This window comes from Manis javanica, chromosome 15, assembly GCF_040802235.1.
Source record: "Manis javanica isolate MJ-LG chromosome 15, MJ_LKY, whole genome shotgun sequence".
In the NCBI taxonomy this organism is placed as follows: domain Eukaryota; kingdom Metazoa; phylum Chordata; class Mammalia; order Pholidota; family Manidae; genus Manis; species Manis javanica.
In genome coordinates, this window is record NC_133170.1 from 73,981,021 (window position 1) to 73,997,214 (window position 16,194).

Below are 16,194 nucleotides of genomic sequence, written 5' to 3' on the forward strand. Positions count from 1 at the left end.
GGAAAACGTAGATGCTAAATACAGTTTCTCTTAATGCAAACCTCTCCTTAGATTTCTGCAGTTTCCCAAAAATCAATGAGCCCCTAAGGTGTGCCAGGCACCATGCTTGGGTCTAGAGATAGTCTGTCTCTCTCTCTCTCTATGCTCCCCTCCTCACTTCTTCCCTCTCTGCCAAAACAAACTCTTATTTCACATTTGAAGATAGATGTTCCCAATGCACATATTAATATACTTATTGATTTTCCTCTTGCTAGTCATTATCAAGATTTATTTATCCCCCCAGCTCCCCATTGATTGAGGAAAGCAGTATCCCCAGTGGTCAATCAATCCTGATATACTGCATGATGAAGAGTCAATATCTATTTATTATTTGATTTATGGGCTTAATTATTTTAAACATGACCAGGCAGGAACAAAGCAGAAGTTGAGCAGTGCCCAAGCAACTGTAGCTGGGCTGGGAATACATCAGACCAAACCCCAGGGGCCCAGCAAGTTCCCAGGGCAGTGAAAACACACTGATCTAACACTTGCCATTCCCGCCATCCCAGAGCCTGCAGCGAGAGTGGGGAAGAAAAGGGACGCATGCCAGGGTTTCAATTTGCACCTGCTGCCGACTCCACAAGTCCTAAGCCAGGCAAGTTCGATGGTTTGGACGATGAACCTGACCTAGAGGCAGGTCAGTCTTTGTCTTCCCCGGGGGGGAGAGGACCCAGCAGTGGAGGGTTCAAAGAGGGCCACAGGGCATTAAAAAGCAGGATTGATTTGGGTGCAGCTGGGAAGGGAGAGGATGAGAAGATGGTTGAATATGGACTTTGGTCTGAATCGAACAGTCTTGAGTTCAAATCCTGCCTAGGCACGTTGCTTTATCTCTCTGCTTCCTTGAGGAGTTGAGTGGTACCTACTACAGAGGGTTCTTAAAATGATTCAAACGACAGAGAAACCAGTATTTGCACGCAGGTCGATCAGATTGTAGGGAACCAGCTTTTAATTACAACTTTGCCTCCTCCGTGAAGCTACCCGTGCTCCTGAATCTTTAACCACTGCCTGCCAGCAATGCTGAGGAAACTGTCCCTCTGGTTTCTAGAACACATGTTAAGGACCTGATGTTGCCTACTCGTGCCTTCAAAACATGGGAGTGCAGCTGGATATTTTTATCTTGGGTAAACAGTGAAAGCTGTTGAAAATGCCTTCATTTGCAAAGGACTGCCAGCTCGCTATTGCTTTCCCCTTAGGGAGTCGTGCCAAGTATCTTTTAGAACCGAGGGCATTAAAACCTACATTTGCTCCCACTGATGTCTGATTAGGATCAACACGAACTGTCCACACCATTCTTGGAGGAGGGAAATATAGCAATATGTTGCTGCAAGCTCTCCTAAGAAAAGGGATCGCCCCAAAGCAGTCTTTCTAAAATGCAAACCAGACTGTGTCATCCCTCTGATGAAATCTCTGGGGTCTGCCCTCTGCCTTCATGAGAGAAGTTCAAGTTCCTTAGCTTGGCTCACAGGCCCTTTATGATCATTTCTGACTGCTTATCTCTTGCGACTCCCCATGTGGATCCCAGACTCTAGGCGGTGACTACTGGTCCCTGGTCTTGCTCCCTTCCTCCTCCAGCACTTTCCAAGTGCTGGTCCCTCTCTTAGGAATGCCAACACCTTCTTGTCCACCTGACCAATTCCCTGGTTGGATAAAGGGGCTACCTCTGAGTCCCCACCACCCCCAAGGATCCTATAGAAAGGATCATGACACCTTTTGAGACTCATCCAGTTACTTATCTGTCTGTGAGCTCAAAGGGGGCCGAGGCCATGCCTTCCTCTCCCTGTTCCCAGCGCCCCACCCAGGACCGTGCACACAACGAGCCTTTGGGGCAAGTACCCCACACCACTCAGCCTCTTTATCCTAGTATTATAATTTACATTGCATAATTGGGATCTTTTTTCCTTTCCTCACCATCGATTCTCCCACATCCCATAGCCACCCCCCACCCAGTTTGTACTATATTTTACTGATGTTCCACTCATTCCTCAGAGATTCTGAGTAAACAGTACCATTCACTGTTTGCTGGTCCCCTCGCCTAGATGAGCAGCCTGTGACAGTGCGTGTGAATGTATTTTGGGAAACTGTTATTCATTCATTCAACAAGTATTTAAGGAGAACCTAATATTTTAGAGGCTGGGGATACAGAAGTGAGCCAAACAGTGGAAGTCCTGATTTCCTGGGGCTTATGTTCCAACGTGGGGGAGTGAACATAGGGAAAAGAGACAAAAAGCAAGCAGATGGCCTGAGGGACCAAATACTTTCTTACGGTGAGAAGCGTGATAATGAAAACAAAGCCCATGAGGCCTTGGGAGGGGCTCTGGATTGGCTTCAGGACTCCATGCTCTTCTGGCTGCCTCTGCTGCCCTGTCTGCTCCTGCCCAGTCCCCTGTACAGGATGACCTGTCCCCACCAGGCCACCCCATGCTGATGGTGCTCCAGGCTCTGTCCTCAGGCAACACCCCCTCGCTCCCCTGCATGACCTCAGCTCCCATCATCACTTCTACATAGATGACTCACATGCAGTTATTTCCAGCCTCAGCCGTCCATCTGAGCTGGAGACCAGTATAATCAGCTCCCCCCTCAACATCTTCTGCATGGCCCCAAGCTGAGAAAGGGTAAGCGACCTGGCCAAGGGACAAGCCAGGAGCAGAGCTGGGAAACCCATCCAAGTAATCAAACCACAGCTATCACCTTGCATCATTTGATATTATAATAAACACAAAACACCTGCTGTTTGTAGCGCCAAGGATGCTTTGGCACCTGAGAGAAAATATACTACTTTTCCTGACTGCTGTCATCATTCTCTTTATTGCCGTCATTGTTGCTAGAATATTATCGTTGTTACTATAGCAACTGGAAGATACAAGGTATTGAGCACTTCCAGTTACAGGAGGCATTAAGCTATAGCCTTTGCATGTAAGATCTCTAATTTTTATCATTCCATCCAAGAGAGATAAGTGTTATCCCCACTTTATAGATCAGGAAACTGAGGCAAACAGGAGTGAAGAAATTTGCAATAGACCCAAATCCAAAAAAGGGAGTGTTTATACTTATGTTATTTAGTGAAAATAGCAAGTCACAAGATGGTTGCTGGGTGAGTCTACCTTCAGTGGGACAGAATATCTACCCATAGATGTGTGCATGTTACGGAGCCACTGGCTCTGCACCAAAACCCACATCATTTTCCGCCTGGGAATAGAGTCACCTATTTCTCAGCCTCCCTTGTAGTCAGATGTGGTCAAGATCCACACAAGTGGAATGCTGTGCACCACTTGTAGGCACGGTTCAGAGACACTTCGATGTGACCCTCCCTGCTCTTTCCTCCTCCCCCAGCTAGAGGCAGGGGACTCTGAGCCCTAGGGATGGATCCAAAAGCTGGGATAGGTCTTGGATCTCTCCACACAGGAAGAAAAGCCTCCCACTATCCAGAAACACCCATCTGGGACGACTGCGTAAGCAAGAAAGGGAGTTCTATTGTGTTAGAAGTCTTAATGTTTTAAGCTTATTTGTTACAGCAGCTACAGTTACCCTGACGAACACAAACTGAGTCTGCATATACATTGAGAACACTGCCTGGAAAGATACACACCAAAATGCTAAGGTGATTCTCTCTGGCTGGAGACATTATGTGTGAATTTCCTTCTCTTCTTTTCGCTGATCTGCATTTTCAGTAACAAGTGAGTCATCACTTGTGTGATAAGCACAAAAGATATTTAAGTGATGACAGATGTCACACATGCTCATTTAGAATATTTGAGATTTGAGGAAAGTGGTGACCAGTGGCAGTCGTCACCCGTGCAAAACCTCTGCTGGTCATATGATCATTTACCGACAGGCATATGCAATGTACATGAGATGATGCTAATAATAATAATGATAATGATGCAGTACATTTATAGCGCTTCCTTCACAAAAGTCCTGGGGCGATTTACATTCCAGCACAATTAAAGGCAGCCACAGACAAAAAACCTTTTCAGCTGTGCTTTATAAAGGGAAAGCAATTCAGCTTTTTAAACATAAAAGGAAGCCAATTCTACTAGATGATGGGGGATGGAATCTTCATGTGCCCAGGCCCCCCACTCTTGTATGTTATATTTAGGACAATCAAACTGGCCTGAAGGAAAAAAAAAATCAGAAAGCCCCTAAGTACAGAAAAAGCAAGTCAAATCTCATTTGGGCACAAAGTTACTGTCTTTGTAGAAGGCAGGGTCTTCCGTTTATCAAATATAGCAGCATGGTGCTATTATATTTGAAAGCATGGAAAACAGGAACTGATTTGCAGTGGGGAATAACCTATTAAATAACTCCTGATACGTACCAGATTTAAAATGCTGTGTAAATGAGGCTCCACGAGATTTCGTTACTACCTTGTCCATGGGAGACGGGTGAGGCTGAGTGCCTCATACACACGGGCAGTACAGTCAACCTCACATGATGGCAAAATTGCCTTCAGAGTCTAGGCACCCAGAGAAAAGACTGAGGACAGTTGCCAAAGGAAATATTAAAATACAAATCTTCCCAAGAGCAGTAGGGAAACCCCGTTTGTCCTTCCTTCTTTCCCGGATGCACATCCCAAGCTCCAATAGCACAACCAGACGTTTATGTGACGCCCCCAGTGCCCCACTCCCTGCTACTCCCATCCCTGGGAAAGCATCTTGAAGTTCACTGTGCTCCCAAATGCAGAGGAGCCTGTCAGACGTCTTTCTGGAGGTCCACATGGGTGGAAATACCACACGACAGCCGGGACGTCCCAGAGTCCTATGTCCTCTGCTTGTGTCCTTCCGTGCTGGCTTGGAGGATGCCAACGATGCTGTCAACCAGAGGAGTTTTGACCCACTGAACCAACCAGCTGAGTGCAAGAGGAGGCAGCAGACAGACAATAAGGACACTTTCCTACTGATGTGAGCAGCTCTTGTTTCGAGTCTTTCACAGGCTCCCTTCTACCCCAGATAAACTCCGCACCTTTACTTGTACTTTGAAGGCCTGCAGCTCCTCTCCTACCTGCCTGCCATCATGCACCTGCCTCCTGCTGGCCCTCAAATGTTCCTGGCTCATTCTCACCTCACGGCCTTTGCACTTGCTATGCCCCTTCCTGGACAGCTCTTTCTCTGCCTCTCCTTATTACTAGGTCTCAGCTCAAATGTCACCCCTCTAAGACACCTCTTCTGAGCTGCTCCTCACTGAGTAGTCCTCCTGCTGCACTGGCCCATCCCTCATTTATGGCTTTCACAGTACTTAACCCATGCTTTATCTTACTTCTCTGCTTCACTTAGTATTGTCTGTCTCCTCTGGAACATAAAGTCCTTATACAAACCATAGGAATGCTACTCTGAGCACCTTGCATGCAGCCTGGCACTCAGCCAGGGTCCCATAACTGTCTGTGGAAGGCATGGCAGTGAGCTCACATCAGCCCTGAAGCCAAGAGCTGGCTCTCAGGCCCTGCTGGTTCTCAGACTGGGACATTCCAGGCCCTCACTCATTTTGGACTCAGCTGCTCATCTCTTGGTGTGCCTGACAAAATCACTCCATGAGGTTCAACCATTGTGGAAAGCAGTATGGAGGTTTCTCAGAATGCTCAAAATAGAAATACCATTTGACCCAGGAATTCCACTTCTAGGAATTTACCCTAAGAATGTAGCACTCCAGTTTGAAAAAGACAGATGCACCCCTATGTTTATCACTGCACTGTTTACAGTAGCCAAGATATGGAAGCAACCTAAGTGTCCATCAGTAGATGAATGGATAAAGAAGATGTGGTACATATACACAATGGAATATTATTCAGCCATAAGAAAAAAACAGATCCTACCAGTCGCAACAACATGGATGGAGCTAGAGGGTATTATGCTCAGTGAAATAAGCCAAGTGGAGAAAGACAAGTACCAAATGATTTCACTCATATGTGGAGTATAAAAACAAAGGAAAACTGAAGGAACAAAACAGCAGCAGAATCACAGAACCCAAGAATGGACTAACAGTTACCAAAGGAAAAGGGACTGGGGATGATGAGTGGGAAGGGAGGGATAAGGGCGGGGAAAAAGAAAGGGGGCCTTACGATTAGCATATACAGTGCGTGGGGGGCACGGGGAGGGCTGCGCAACACAGAGAAGACAAGTAGTGATTTTACAGCATCTTACTACGCAGATGGACAGTGACTGTGAAGGGGTATGTGGGGGGGACTTGGTGAAGGGGGAACCTAGTAAACATAATGTTCTTTCTGTAATTGTAGATTAATGATACCAAAAAAAAAAAAAATCACTCCACAAGGGAGCAAAGTTTCCCAGGTGTGCAGGAAACTCCTGGCAGCAGAAAAGTCTGCTCAATCCACAAGGAAGTAGGAACTAGTCTCTACAGCAATGAGGCCAAGCTTGAGTGTACACCAGAATCTCCCAGAGGTCCTCTTAAGTCAGATAGCTGGGCCCACCCACAGCCTCTGGTGGGGCAAGGGGGTAGGAAGTTGTATTTCTAACGTGTTCCCAGGTGATGCTGATCAGGGGTCCACACTATGAAGCATGAGTTTAAGTCATCTGGGGATTCTAGGAAAATATTTCAGGGCTGGGGTTAAGGGCTTCTGGGCTATGGAACCTTTGTGAGTTGCTACTAGTAATGAAATAAGTCTTTTGCAGGGAAAGAAAGTGAGCAAGCATGTGTTTTTATGAGAGAAAGAGTGGGAGAGAGGACAGAGTGCAAGAGAAAAGGGAGAGAGAGTTGGTTTGTTACTTATGGAGTATATGGAGGAGGCAGGGTGTGTGTTGGCCCCACAGGAATTTATGGGGCATTTCAGAAATACATGAGAAGAAGCAAAGCAACAAAAAATGACACTCAGTTTAATAAGCCAGGGGTTCTTACACTGGTGTACCAAGTCCCCTGGCCCTTCATTTAAAAAAGCAGAAGTCCTGGATCGTTGGCATAAGATGGGGTCTGACCTTGTGTTGCCACCCAGTCCCCCAGGTGATGCTGGCATGATCACAGGTGGTGATCTCCTGAGCTATACTTGTGCTCACAGGTTGAGCCCATTCCCTAGACCTGGCTGACGCAGCCTTGGCAAAGAAGGAGCATGCTAGACGAATACTCAGATATATGGGTGCTCAATTCCAGGTTCTGTCAGTTATTTTCTTCTATGACGGGCTGAGGGCTCCTGCTGCCTCTCCCACCTCGGTGCTCCCATCTGTAAAATGGGCACAGGAGAGAGATGGACAAGCACAGCACTGTGCCTGGCCTGAAGCAGATCACTTGCTGAAGGCTGGAAGAATCTGTTTTTTATTTTTTATTTTTTTTGGTTTATTTTGAGGGTTCTCCATTTATCAACATTAAATGAATGACTCTAAACCCGGGAAATGGTTTCGGCCACAACCATCAGCTGTGCCTCCTTCAGTTTCAGGAAAAGGAACCACGTGACAGACCCACCAACTCTGGGGGCCGCAGACTGGGAATCTCCCTTTCCTGAGGGAGGGCTGGGGCAGCAGCAAGAGACGGCTGGGGGACAATGTGATAATCCTTTCTGGGAAGGAGGGGGTGGCTTCTCCCAACTGAGACTCACCCCTTGCAACCACCAGGGTGGAGCCACAGCTTACCCTCCATGCAAAACCCTCACCCACCGGCCAAACAGCAACCAGGGCCTGCAGGCTTCATGACACAACATGCCCTGGTCGGGCCGAGGGCGGAGGTGGCATGGGGGAAAGGACGCTGGCACTCGCTCCTGGACCGCGATCGGAGGTTTGGGCGAACTGGCATTTCCTCGCATTGGGTCGCCTCTGTGGCCATCAGTGCTCTCCCACCCTTTGTTTTGGAAGTTATCCAGTTTTTGCGTCCAAAGGCATCAGGTACTGCCCCTGCCTGCAACCATTAGCACAAAATCCTGCTGCCTGCTGCCCTTACACAAAATCTACCCCTCTCACCAGGCTTTATGGTCCTCCAATAGAGGATCCCAGCTGCCTGGTGGAGTCACATGGGGCAGGTTCTGTACTGAGGCCTGTGCCCCATCCAGGCTAATTAGAGTCTCTGGGCCAATGGCTCTCAACTCGGCTGACTTTGCCCCATGGGACATTTGGTGATATCTAAAGACACTTTTGGTTGTCACAAACCAGGGGCTTGGTGCCACTGGCATCTAGTGAGTAGGAGGTAGGGATGCTGCCAGACATCCTTCAATGGGTAGGACAGCCCCCTATGTGAGTTTTCCTACCACAAGGCTCACAGTGCTGAGGCTGAGAGGCGGCTATAGGCACGGGTATGCCGAGTTCTTTACCCTTATCACCCACCCTCTTTCCCTCACCGCCCACAGTCTTCTTTCTGGTCTCAAACAGTCCATGCTCATTCCTACCCTGGGGCCTTTGCACTTGCTGTTCCCTCCGCTGGATGAGCCTGTTCCTGCATCTGCAGAGCTGGCTCCTAGCATTTCGGTCCCTGCCCAAATACCACTGCTTCAGAGAGGCTGCGTCCCTGCCTCCAGGCACACACCTAAATTAACCCTAATGCCCAAGTCCTTCTTGGCACTTATCTTTGATTTGTTACCTTCAACACACTGGAGCCTCCTCAAACTACCTCATTACTCCTGTAGCACTAGCACCTACTAGGACCTAGGCTGTCTTGCTCTCGTATCCAGCAAAGTGTCTGGTACTTAATAAGTGTTTACTAATATCTGTTGGTTGAATGAATGAATTCAGGGAGGATGAGGTGTATCAGTGGAGACCTGTGTCCTTGTCCTGGCCCCACTTTCCTTTCCTGGTCTCAGTCTCCACGTCTGTAATACGGCCAGGATGGGTTCACTGGGATAGGATTCCCCTACCACCGTCCTCTCTGAGACATCAATTTCAGCATTTTGCCTTATCTTTGTCTCCATGGCAGTAAGCTGAAAAACAGATAAATAACAAACTACCACTCACTGAGATCCTAATTGTTTTATGATTCTGTCTGATCTATTGTGCTCACAAAACTTCTCTGTTTCCATTTCCCTTTGTACTAGCTGGACACATGTGGCACCCATGCTGGGGACAGAAAAGGAACTCCCTGGCGATTTTCTCTAGGGCATGGTGCCCAAATACGACTCAGGTTGGAATGGGCAGGGGGCTTGGGTGAAATGCCTCTACCTATAGATAGACTTGACTCATTAGCTCTAGGGTGATGTGGTAAGCTGAAAAATGGCCCCCCAAAATAGCTAGGTCCTAATCCCTGGAAAATGTGAAAGTTACCTTGTAACTGCAAAAGCGACTTTGTAGAAGCTTCTTGAAATGAGAGATGGTCTTGGACGCAACCACAATATCCTTATAAGGAGATGTGACCACAAAGGCGGCTATGTGACAGTGGAAGCAAGATGCTACGCTGCTGGCTTTGAAGAAGGAGGAAGGGGCCACGTGCCAAAGAATGCCAGGAATCAGCTCTAAAAGTTGGGAAAGGCAAGGAACAGATCCCCTCTAGAGCCTCAGAGAGGAACACAGCCCTGTGATTTTGTTTAAGTTCAGTGAGACCCACTGCAGACTTCTGACCTCCACGGCTTTAAGACAATAAATGTGTCTCATTTTAAGCTACCGAGCGTGTGCGGATTTGTTACGACAGCTCTAGGAAACACCTAGGTAGCACCCAGGAACCTGTTCAGTGACCTTCCCCCCTTTCCAGTGCTGATGTAGGAGATCTGGTGGACTGCCCTCTGGGAAGCACAGCTCCGGAGCTGCCCCAGGCTGCTTCCCATTCTCAGAGAGCTAAAGAATTTTGTTGAGTTGGAAGGACCCTGCAACAAATACCCATATCTACCTCCTCATTTTCCAGATGGGGAAACTGAGGCCTAGGAAACTCTGCAGCAAGCTAGAAGGACAAGAGATGTCTTCATTCAACTCTATCTTTATTGCCTTTCAAATTCCATTTGGAGTCTTTAAAATGAGTGACTATGCACACTGTCCATAGCTTTGCAATAATCTCATAACGACCCCATCGTAAAACGATTTAGCATCCTGCTGCTAATTGCATTTGTGGATATAGCAATTGGGTAACTAGTTGGTTATTACTCATTTCCCAAGAGCCATACACATTGCATTACAAGAAAGCTAATCTTAGAAATACTTGTTAACTTCGGTGATAATTACTAAGTAATTGGCTAGAACACGCCATTGTGAATTTATCTGGAATATGCCAGGTAATTATCTGGTCTTCTGTTCCCTGTAAAATAAACCCAGGGTCCAAAAACTGTTCCAGTTGGTTGGCTATTGCCCAACCATCGACCTCTGCCAGCCAATTGTGTGAATGGGAGTGATTAATCAAATTACTCAAATATTTGGTTTCAAACCAGATGTTCGGATAAGAGATCTGATGGCCAGTAAGTGGACAGAGCTGAAGGAGAAAGGTGCACAGAGCCCCTCCCTTAGATAAACATATAATGACACAATAATATGGAATAGATGACACTTCTTTGGGGCTCATCTGGCTTCTTCATACAAAATACCAAAACACTTCAGAGACCAATTACATGTCCCAAAGCTGCAGAGTCTTTATCATGGTGCCAGGAAAAGGCTGCGCTATTTGTGAAATCTGCAGGCAGTTATGGTGTTTGGGGAGGGGGACGCAGAATTTTGTGTATAATAGAAAAGGGCTACAAACGCAGCTGGCTTGCGGGATGAGCAACACATTTTCATAATGACCACTCGTTTTTCAAGGATGGCTGCTAAGTGAATTCATCCACTTCCAATTAGCCAGCCCTTGGGAAAGGGATGAGGAAGGATAGGTAACAAGTCTCCAATCTAAACATGGAAAAAGTTGGAAGGTGGGAGGCAGGAGTCCTGAAAGGGGCCAGGCAGGAAGGAAAGGAGATGACGAATTTCAAATTTCTAATTTGGGACTGTAAAAGAGAGGGTTTAGCAGGCCAGGAGGTGAGGAGGTGACCAGAGAGGAATTTGGAGTACCAGATTAGTGGGGACAGTGGGCAAGAAGGCCAGCGGTGGGGAGACCACCTTCTAACCAGACCTGTGCACCCCAATGCAAGGGCAATTGACTGACTGCTAACGAAGATGATACGTAACGGGATCAGAAAGGGAGGAGGCGAGGAAGCGGAGGGTCTTGCAATGGTAGGCTGTGCAAATGGCCACACATTGTCCCTCTCTGCATCCGCGCCCTTGCAACATGACCCTGCAAATCCTCCTGTGCACAGGGAGAGTCCGTTTTCTTGAATCTAGGCTGGCCCCATGACTTGCTTTGACCAATGCGTATTAGTCAGTGTGACACAGAGGTGTAAAAGGCACTTGTCTATCAGGGCTTGACTTCTTGCTGCACTTGGAACCGTGAGACCACCACGGGAATGAGCCGGAGCTAGCCAGCTGGGGCGTGAGAGGCTATGTGGACGAGAGCTGAGGACCCAGCGGACAGGCTGCTGACCTGCAAACACCTGAGTGAGGGCATCCCAGACTGACCAGGCCCCACTGTGACCCGCCAGCTCACCACAGACACATCCAAGGGCCCAGCTACTTCTGAGCCTGACTCAGTATAGAACTGGCTAGAGAACAGAGAAAAACTATGAAGTGTTGAGGTAGTTTGCTCCTCAGCAAAAACTTACTGATATACCCACCTCATTAGGACAGCTCAGCCCCTGAATATTATCAGGGCTGATGATTTGAGAGTCACTTCTGTGCAGAGTTGAGAACTACCTTCTTAGCCTGATTTAATGGCTGAAGAGCCATGCCTACACTTCTAATCCTTTGTGAACACATTGCCTGCACAGTCAATGGTGACAGACAATAATACACCTTCTGGTGATCAAGATCTTCTAAATGGACTTGAGGGGCCTTTGTTTCACAAGGGAACTCATCAAAGACACACCAGCTCTTCCCTGAGTCCACAGCTCCTGCTGTGGCACCTGTCAAGATGCAAGGCTTGTGTATTTGGGATTTATTCCTTGAGTTTGGGAAGACGAGAGCTCCTGACCGACTCCTGGCATCTCAGGCCATACCAAGAACACTGCCCTGTGGCCAGCGCTACTGCCACAGGGGAGCAACTGCCAGAGTTTATAAACACACCAGAGGATTGTTGCACAACTGTTCACCGGAAACTAAAGCTATATTTTATTCAATGCCCCATGTCACTGGGAGAGGTTGGAGATGGCAAGTCCAAGAAAGTTGCTAGCATCTGACATCTTCTTAATGTCGGTTTCTAAGAAATACCCCTTCGGTGCAGCTATAGATCATGGATCCCGGATGTTTAAAACAATAACAGCAAAGCCCTGCTCATGTGCTTTGCCCGTGGCCCTGTGAAAGCTGGAATAACAGTCATCAGCCTTTCAGTCCAGGGCCTGGCAAACTAGGGCCAGAGGGCCAAATCCAGCCCACTGCCAGGCTTTATAAATAAAGTTTAATTGGCACACAGCCACACACATCCTCCATTTACATCTTGCCTTCACACTGTAGTAGCAGAGTTGAGCAGTCGCTATGGAAACTATATAGCCCATAAAGCCAAAAATATTTAGTATTGGGTGCTTTACAGAAACAGTTTGCCAACCTCTGGTCCAGTCTAACCCATTCAATTAAAAAATGCAGGAAGTGAGTCTCAGATTTTCACAAATACCTGGAGCACAGGGGAGTCTAGAGCCAACTTTTCTAACTCCCCATTCAGCGCTCTTTCCATGGCGCTGCTCTGCCAAAGTTACCATTAAAAGTATTTTCTGGAATCTCAAATCTCAAAACTGTATAAGCTGTGACTGGTAGAGCAAGAGACACTCTATTCCCCAGAACACTGAATTAACCAGAACCCATTTCTCTGCTCTGCTAGAAGCACAGCACCGAAATGAATGCCCGGGTGGGAAGCCTGGGCAGGACTGACCTGGTGATGATGGCCAGGTGGGGCGGGCTCATGCAGGCGCCCATGAAGAGCACGACATTCTCATGCCGCGTCTGCCTGTAGGCCATCACCTCCCGCTTGAAGGCCTTCAGCTGCTCCTCATTATCCCTCTCGATGTCAATCAGCCGGATGGCCACCTCTCCGTGCCAGCGGCCGTGGTACACCTGCCCGAAGCGGCCCTTGCCGATGAGCTCACCGACCTCCAGCTGCTCAAACGGGATGTCCCACTCCTGGAGGAAGATGCTGGTCTGGCTGGCCTTGCGTGGGAAGCTCCGGGCCGACAGGAGGGACAGGTTCATCTCCTCAAAGTCATCCTCTGATTCCTCGGCCTCATCGTGGCCCTCTTCATTCTGTGGCCGGGAGGGGGGACAGAGGTCAGAGTTGTTCCTGCCCCACCTTCCCACCAGGGCATGCTGGGTCCTGCTGTGCATGTGTGGGTCTGGACGTGTCACTGGGCATCTACAGCTGGCACGCACAGCTCTCTCCCTAGAATCGTACACAATGAAGGAGCTGAAAGGCAGATCACGGAATTCCAACTCTCTTGTGCTAAGGGAGAAACTGAGGCTTAGAGAGGAGAAATCCTGGGAAAACTATCCCTTCTGGTTTGCTAGGACTTTCCTGGTCTGGGCACTGAAGGTCCCCTTGGGCAGCCCCTCAGTCCTGGCAAATGGGGATGGACAGTCACCCCTGGAAGTTCCTCACTCTCAGTCATGCAGCCAGGCAGAGCTGGGATTCAGATTCAGGCAGCCCAGCTGCTAATATCCAATGCTCTCCTACCTACCGTGATGCGTTCACTTGCCTATTTGCACACGTGTAAGGCAACAGGCTAAAATATGGGCACACCATGTGCCTATCTAGGACATGTGACAACCGTATGGAATGCCTTTTACTTCCTCTGAGGAATTGGGAATTGATGGATCAGAAACTGGGAGAGATCAGAGCTACTCTGCACAGGCCAGAGGCCAGGGGTTCCTCTGCAGCAACATGGCTGGGGGCACAGGAGACGTGGGCAGGATGGGCTTAACGGCCAGACCAGATGAGCTAGAATCTGGCCTCTGTGTGATCCTGAGCAAGTTACCACTTCTCTGAGTCTTCCTTTCCTCATCATAAAGTGGGGCTAATAAAATTGGTCCCTGGAGGTGGCATGAGGTTTTCAATGAGGTGAAGGCCTGTGAAGTTCTTTGAACGGACCGAAGCACCTATACGAAACATCTGATCGGATGCCTGAGGAAATGCAGATCCCCGTCCCTCCCAACCCTCCCAGCTATCTACTGAATCGGACTATGAGCAGCCCAGAAGTCTGCATATCCTGCGTGGCCCCACGACTCAGGTACATGTAGGCATGACCACCACAGTAGCTAAGCACTCAAGGTGTTGGTGCCCACCCCCCAGCTGGTGTCTGTTCGTGCTGGGGGTTGCGGGCACCCTGCCCTTGATTCTTTCGTCACAGTGTGGGAGTGGCAGGTGCCCTGGGCCGGGTGCAAGCCCAGAGGCTTGAGGCCTGATGAGAGGGCCTGAGAAGGCTGCAGGTCCTCCTGACCCCAAACTTAAGCAAGCCGTCCCCAATAGCATGCTCAGGAGAATGTCACAGGCAACACCAGCCTCCCCTAAGATAGTGTCTCAAATACCACTTGAGTTGCAGGAAAAGTACACGATTTTCTCTGGAAACCCTGACTGTAGTCCTCCCAGCTCAGGACACACTGGTAGGTGAGTTCCTGGTTCTCACCAAGGATACTTCATTTATTTCTCTAGGGGCTCTGACAGGTGAGAAGCAACCCCAGAACAGTCTCAGCCCTCCACCAAGCCAAATGTCCCTGAGGCCACTACCTTCTCCCAGGTATTCTTTTGAAGGCAGTGTGGCACATCCCCCTTGGTATTCACCAGGCCCTAAACGGATTTTCCAACCAAGAATGCACGTGTCTTGCCAACTTCTGCACAACTAGTTTTTCCATGATATGAGCTATATAATGGCCCCTTAGGCTCGGTGCTAGGAGGGGTCCTGCCTGCTCGTCGTCCCGGAGTTAGAACATCCATCAAACAGGGCCACTGCAGCCCCACCAGCCTCAAGCCCTCTGCATCATTAAAGACACCGGCTGGTGTTGCCGAGTTCTGAGCAGCCCTTAGAAAGAGCTGCTTCACTCTGATTCTCACCTCTGAGGTTGGCTCCACTTCAATCTGAAGTAACGGATTTCCTTCCAAGCTTTAAAGAAAGAAAGAAAATGTGACCTTTAGGTGAAAAGGAAGGTCTGTGTATTGAGTTTATCCGTGCATGAAGAGTCCTAAAATGATACATAAATCCTCACCACCCGGCCTTTGTCTCGAACTTCACTCCAGCGCTTGTGCCTAAAATAATCTGTAACGTCGCCATGAAGAAGTGTGCAAGGACATTGTTTTAAATAGGTTCTCTGGGCTGCTTGGGGCTCATTTTTCTTCACTGCTTGGCTTCCCCTAGTCTAGCCACTTCCTTACACATTGTCGTAAGTGCCACGGGTGGCAGTATCCTCAGAGCTCTCGGTGTTCGCTAGGAAAGAATCGATCAGATTACTAAAGCTCACGCGGGTTTGGAGTCTTAAGGGAGGGCCTTAGAGTTGGCCTGTTTGCTTATTCCTTTGATTTAATTAGAATCACAGGGATCCCTTGCTTACTGAAGTTCTCATTTCACCGTTTTGCTTTTATGAAAGAACCCGTTTCCACTGATTGAAATAAAGCTGAAGAGGATTTTTACTTTTATGAAAAAAGGGTGAAAAGCAAAAATCTCATGGTGTCTGTTTTGCAGGGAGCTGTTATAAAGGAACCGCACCCTCCGAGCAGTGAGGGTGGCCCCACCAAGCTCCTTCCCTGGAAACTACACTCAGCGACATGCTACCAGAGCTTTGAATTATGTCTGGGCTTTATCTTGGTTTATTTTGTGCATCCATTAGCAAGATGTGTCCTAAAGTATCAGAAAAGCCTGAGAGGTTATTTTTGGGGTCTGGGAACCTTCAAAATTTTTTCCATATGAATGAATGATTATTGTTTCTTTGCTTTACACCATTTTGGCTTGCAAAAGGTTTCCGAGGAACGCTCTACTTTTGGAGGGCAGGGGAAACCCGTATGGGCCAGGAACAGTGCTAGGCCCTTTGAGGGATATAGAGTTGAAAATGGCCTGCCTCCTGATTTTAAGGAATATTGAATTGTTACTAAGGAACATAAATTACACAGATACTGTGCAGAAAGGCTAGAAGTGCCAGGGACCAAAAGCCAGCTATGAACTGAATAACTGGAGGGTGATGGGAATTCCCAGCAGAGAGGATTACTGGAAGTATTTAAAAGTTCACAGCATTTGTGTTGCACCTTTCCAGTCAC

General features: G+C 48.3%; 1 protein-coding gene across 3 annotated transcripts in view; it reads right to left on the reverse strand.

Moving 5' to 3' along the window:
- Positions 1-16,194, reverse strand: part of KSR2 (kinase suppressor of ras 2) — a 371,798-nt gene that overhangs the window by 51,884 nt on the left and 303,720 nt on the right. For all 3 annotated transcript variants that reach the window (XM_073222345.1, XM_073222344.1, XM_073222346.1), the window contains 2 exons: positions 15,001-15,049; positions 12,832-13,199 (listed from right to left, as the gene is read on the reverse strand). In XM_073222345.1, the coding sequence (XP_073078446.1) occupies positions 12,832-13,199; positions 15,001-15,049 (417 nt within the window). The remainder of the gene's footprint in view (positions 1-12,831; positions 13,200-15,000; positions 15,050-16,194) is intronic.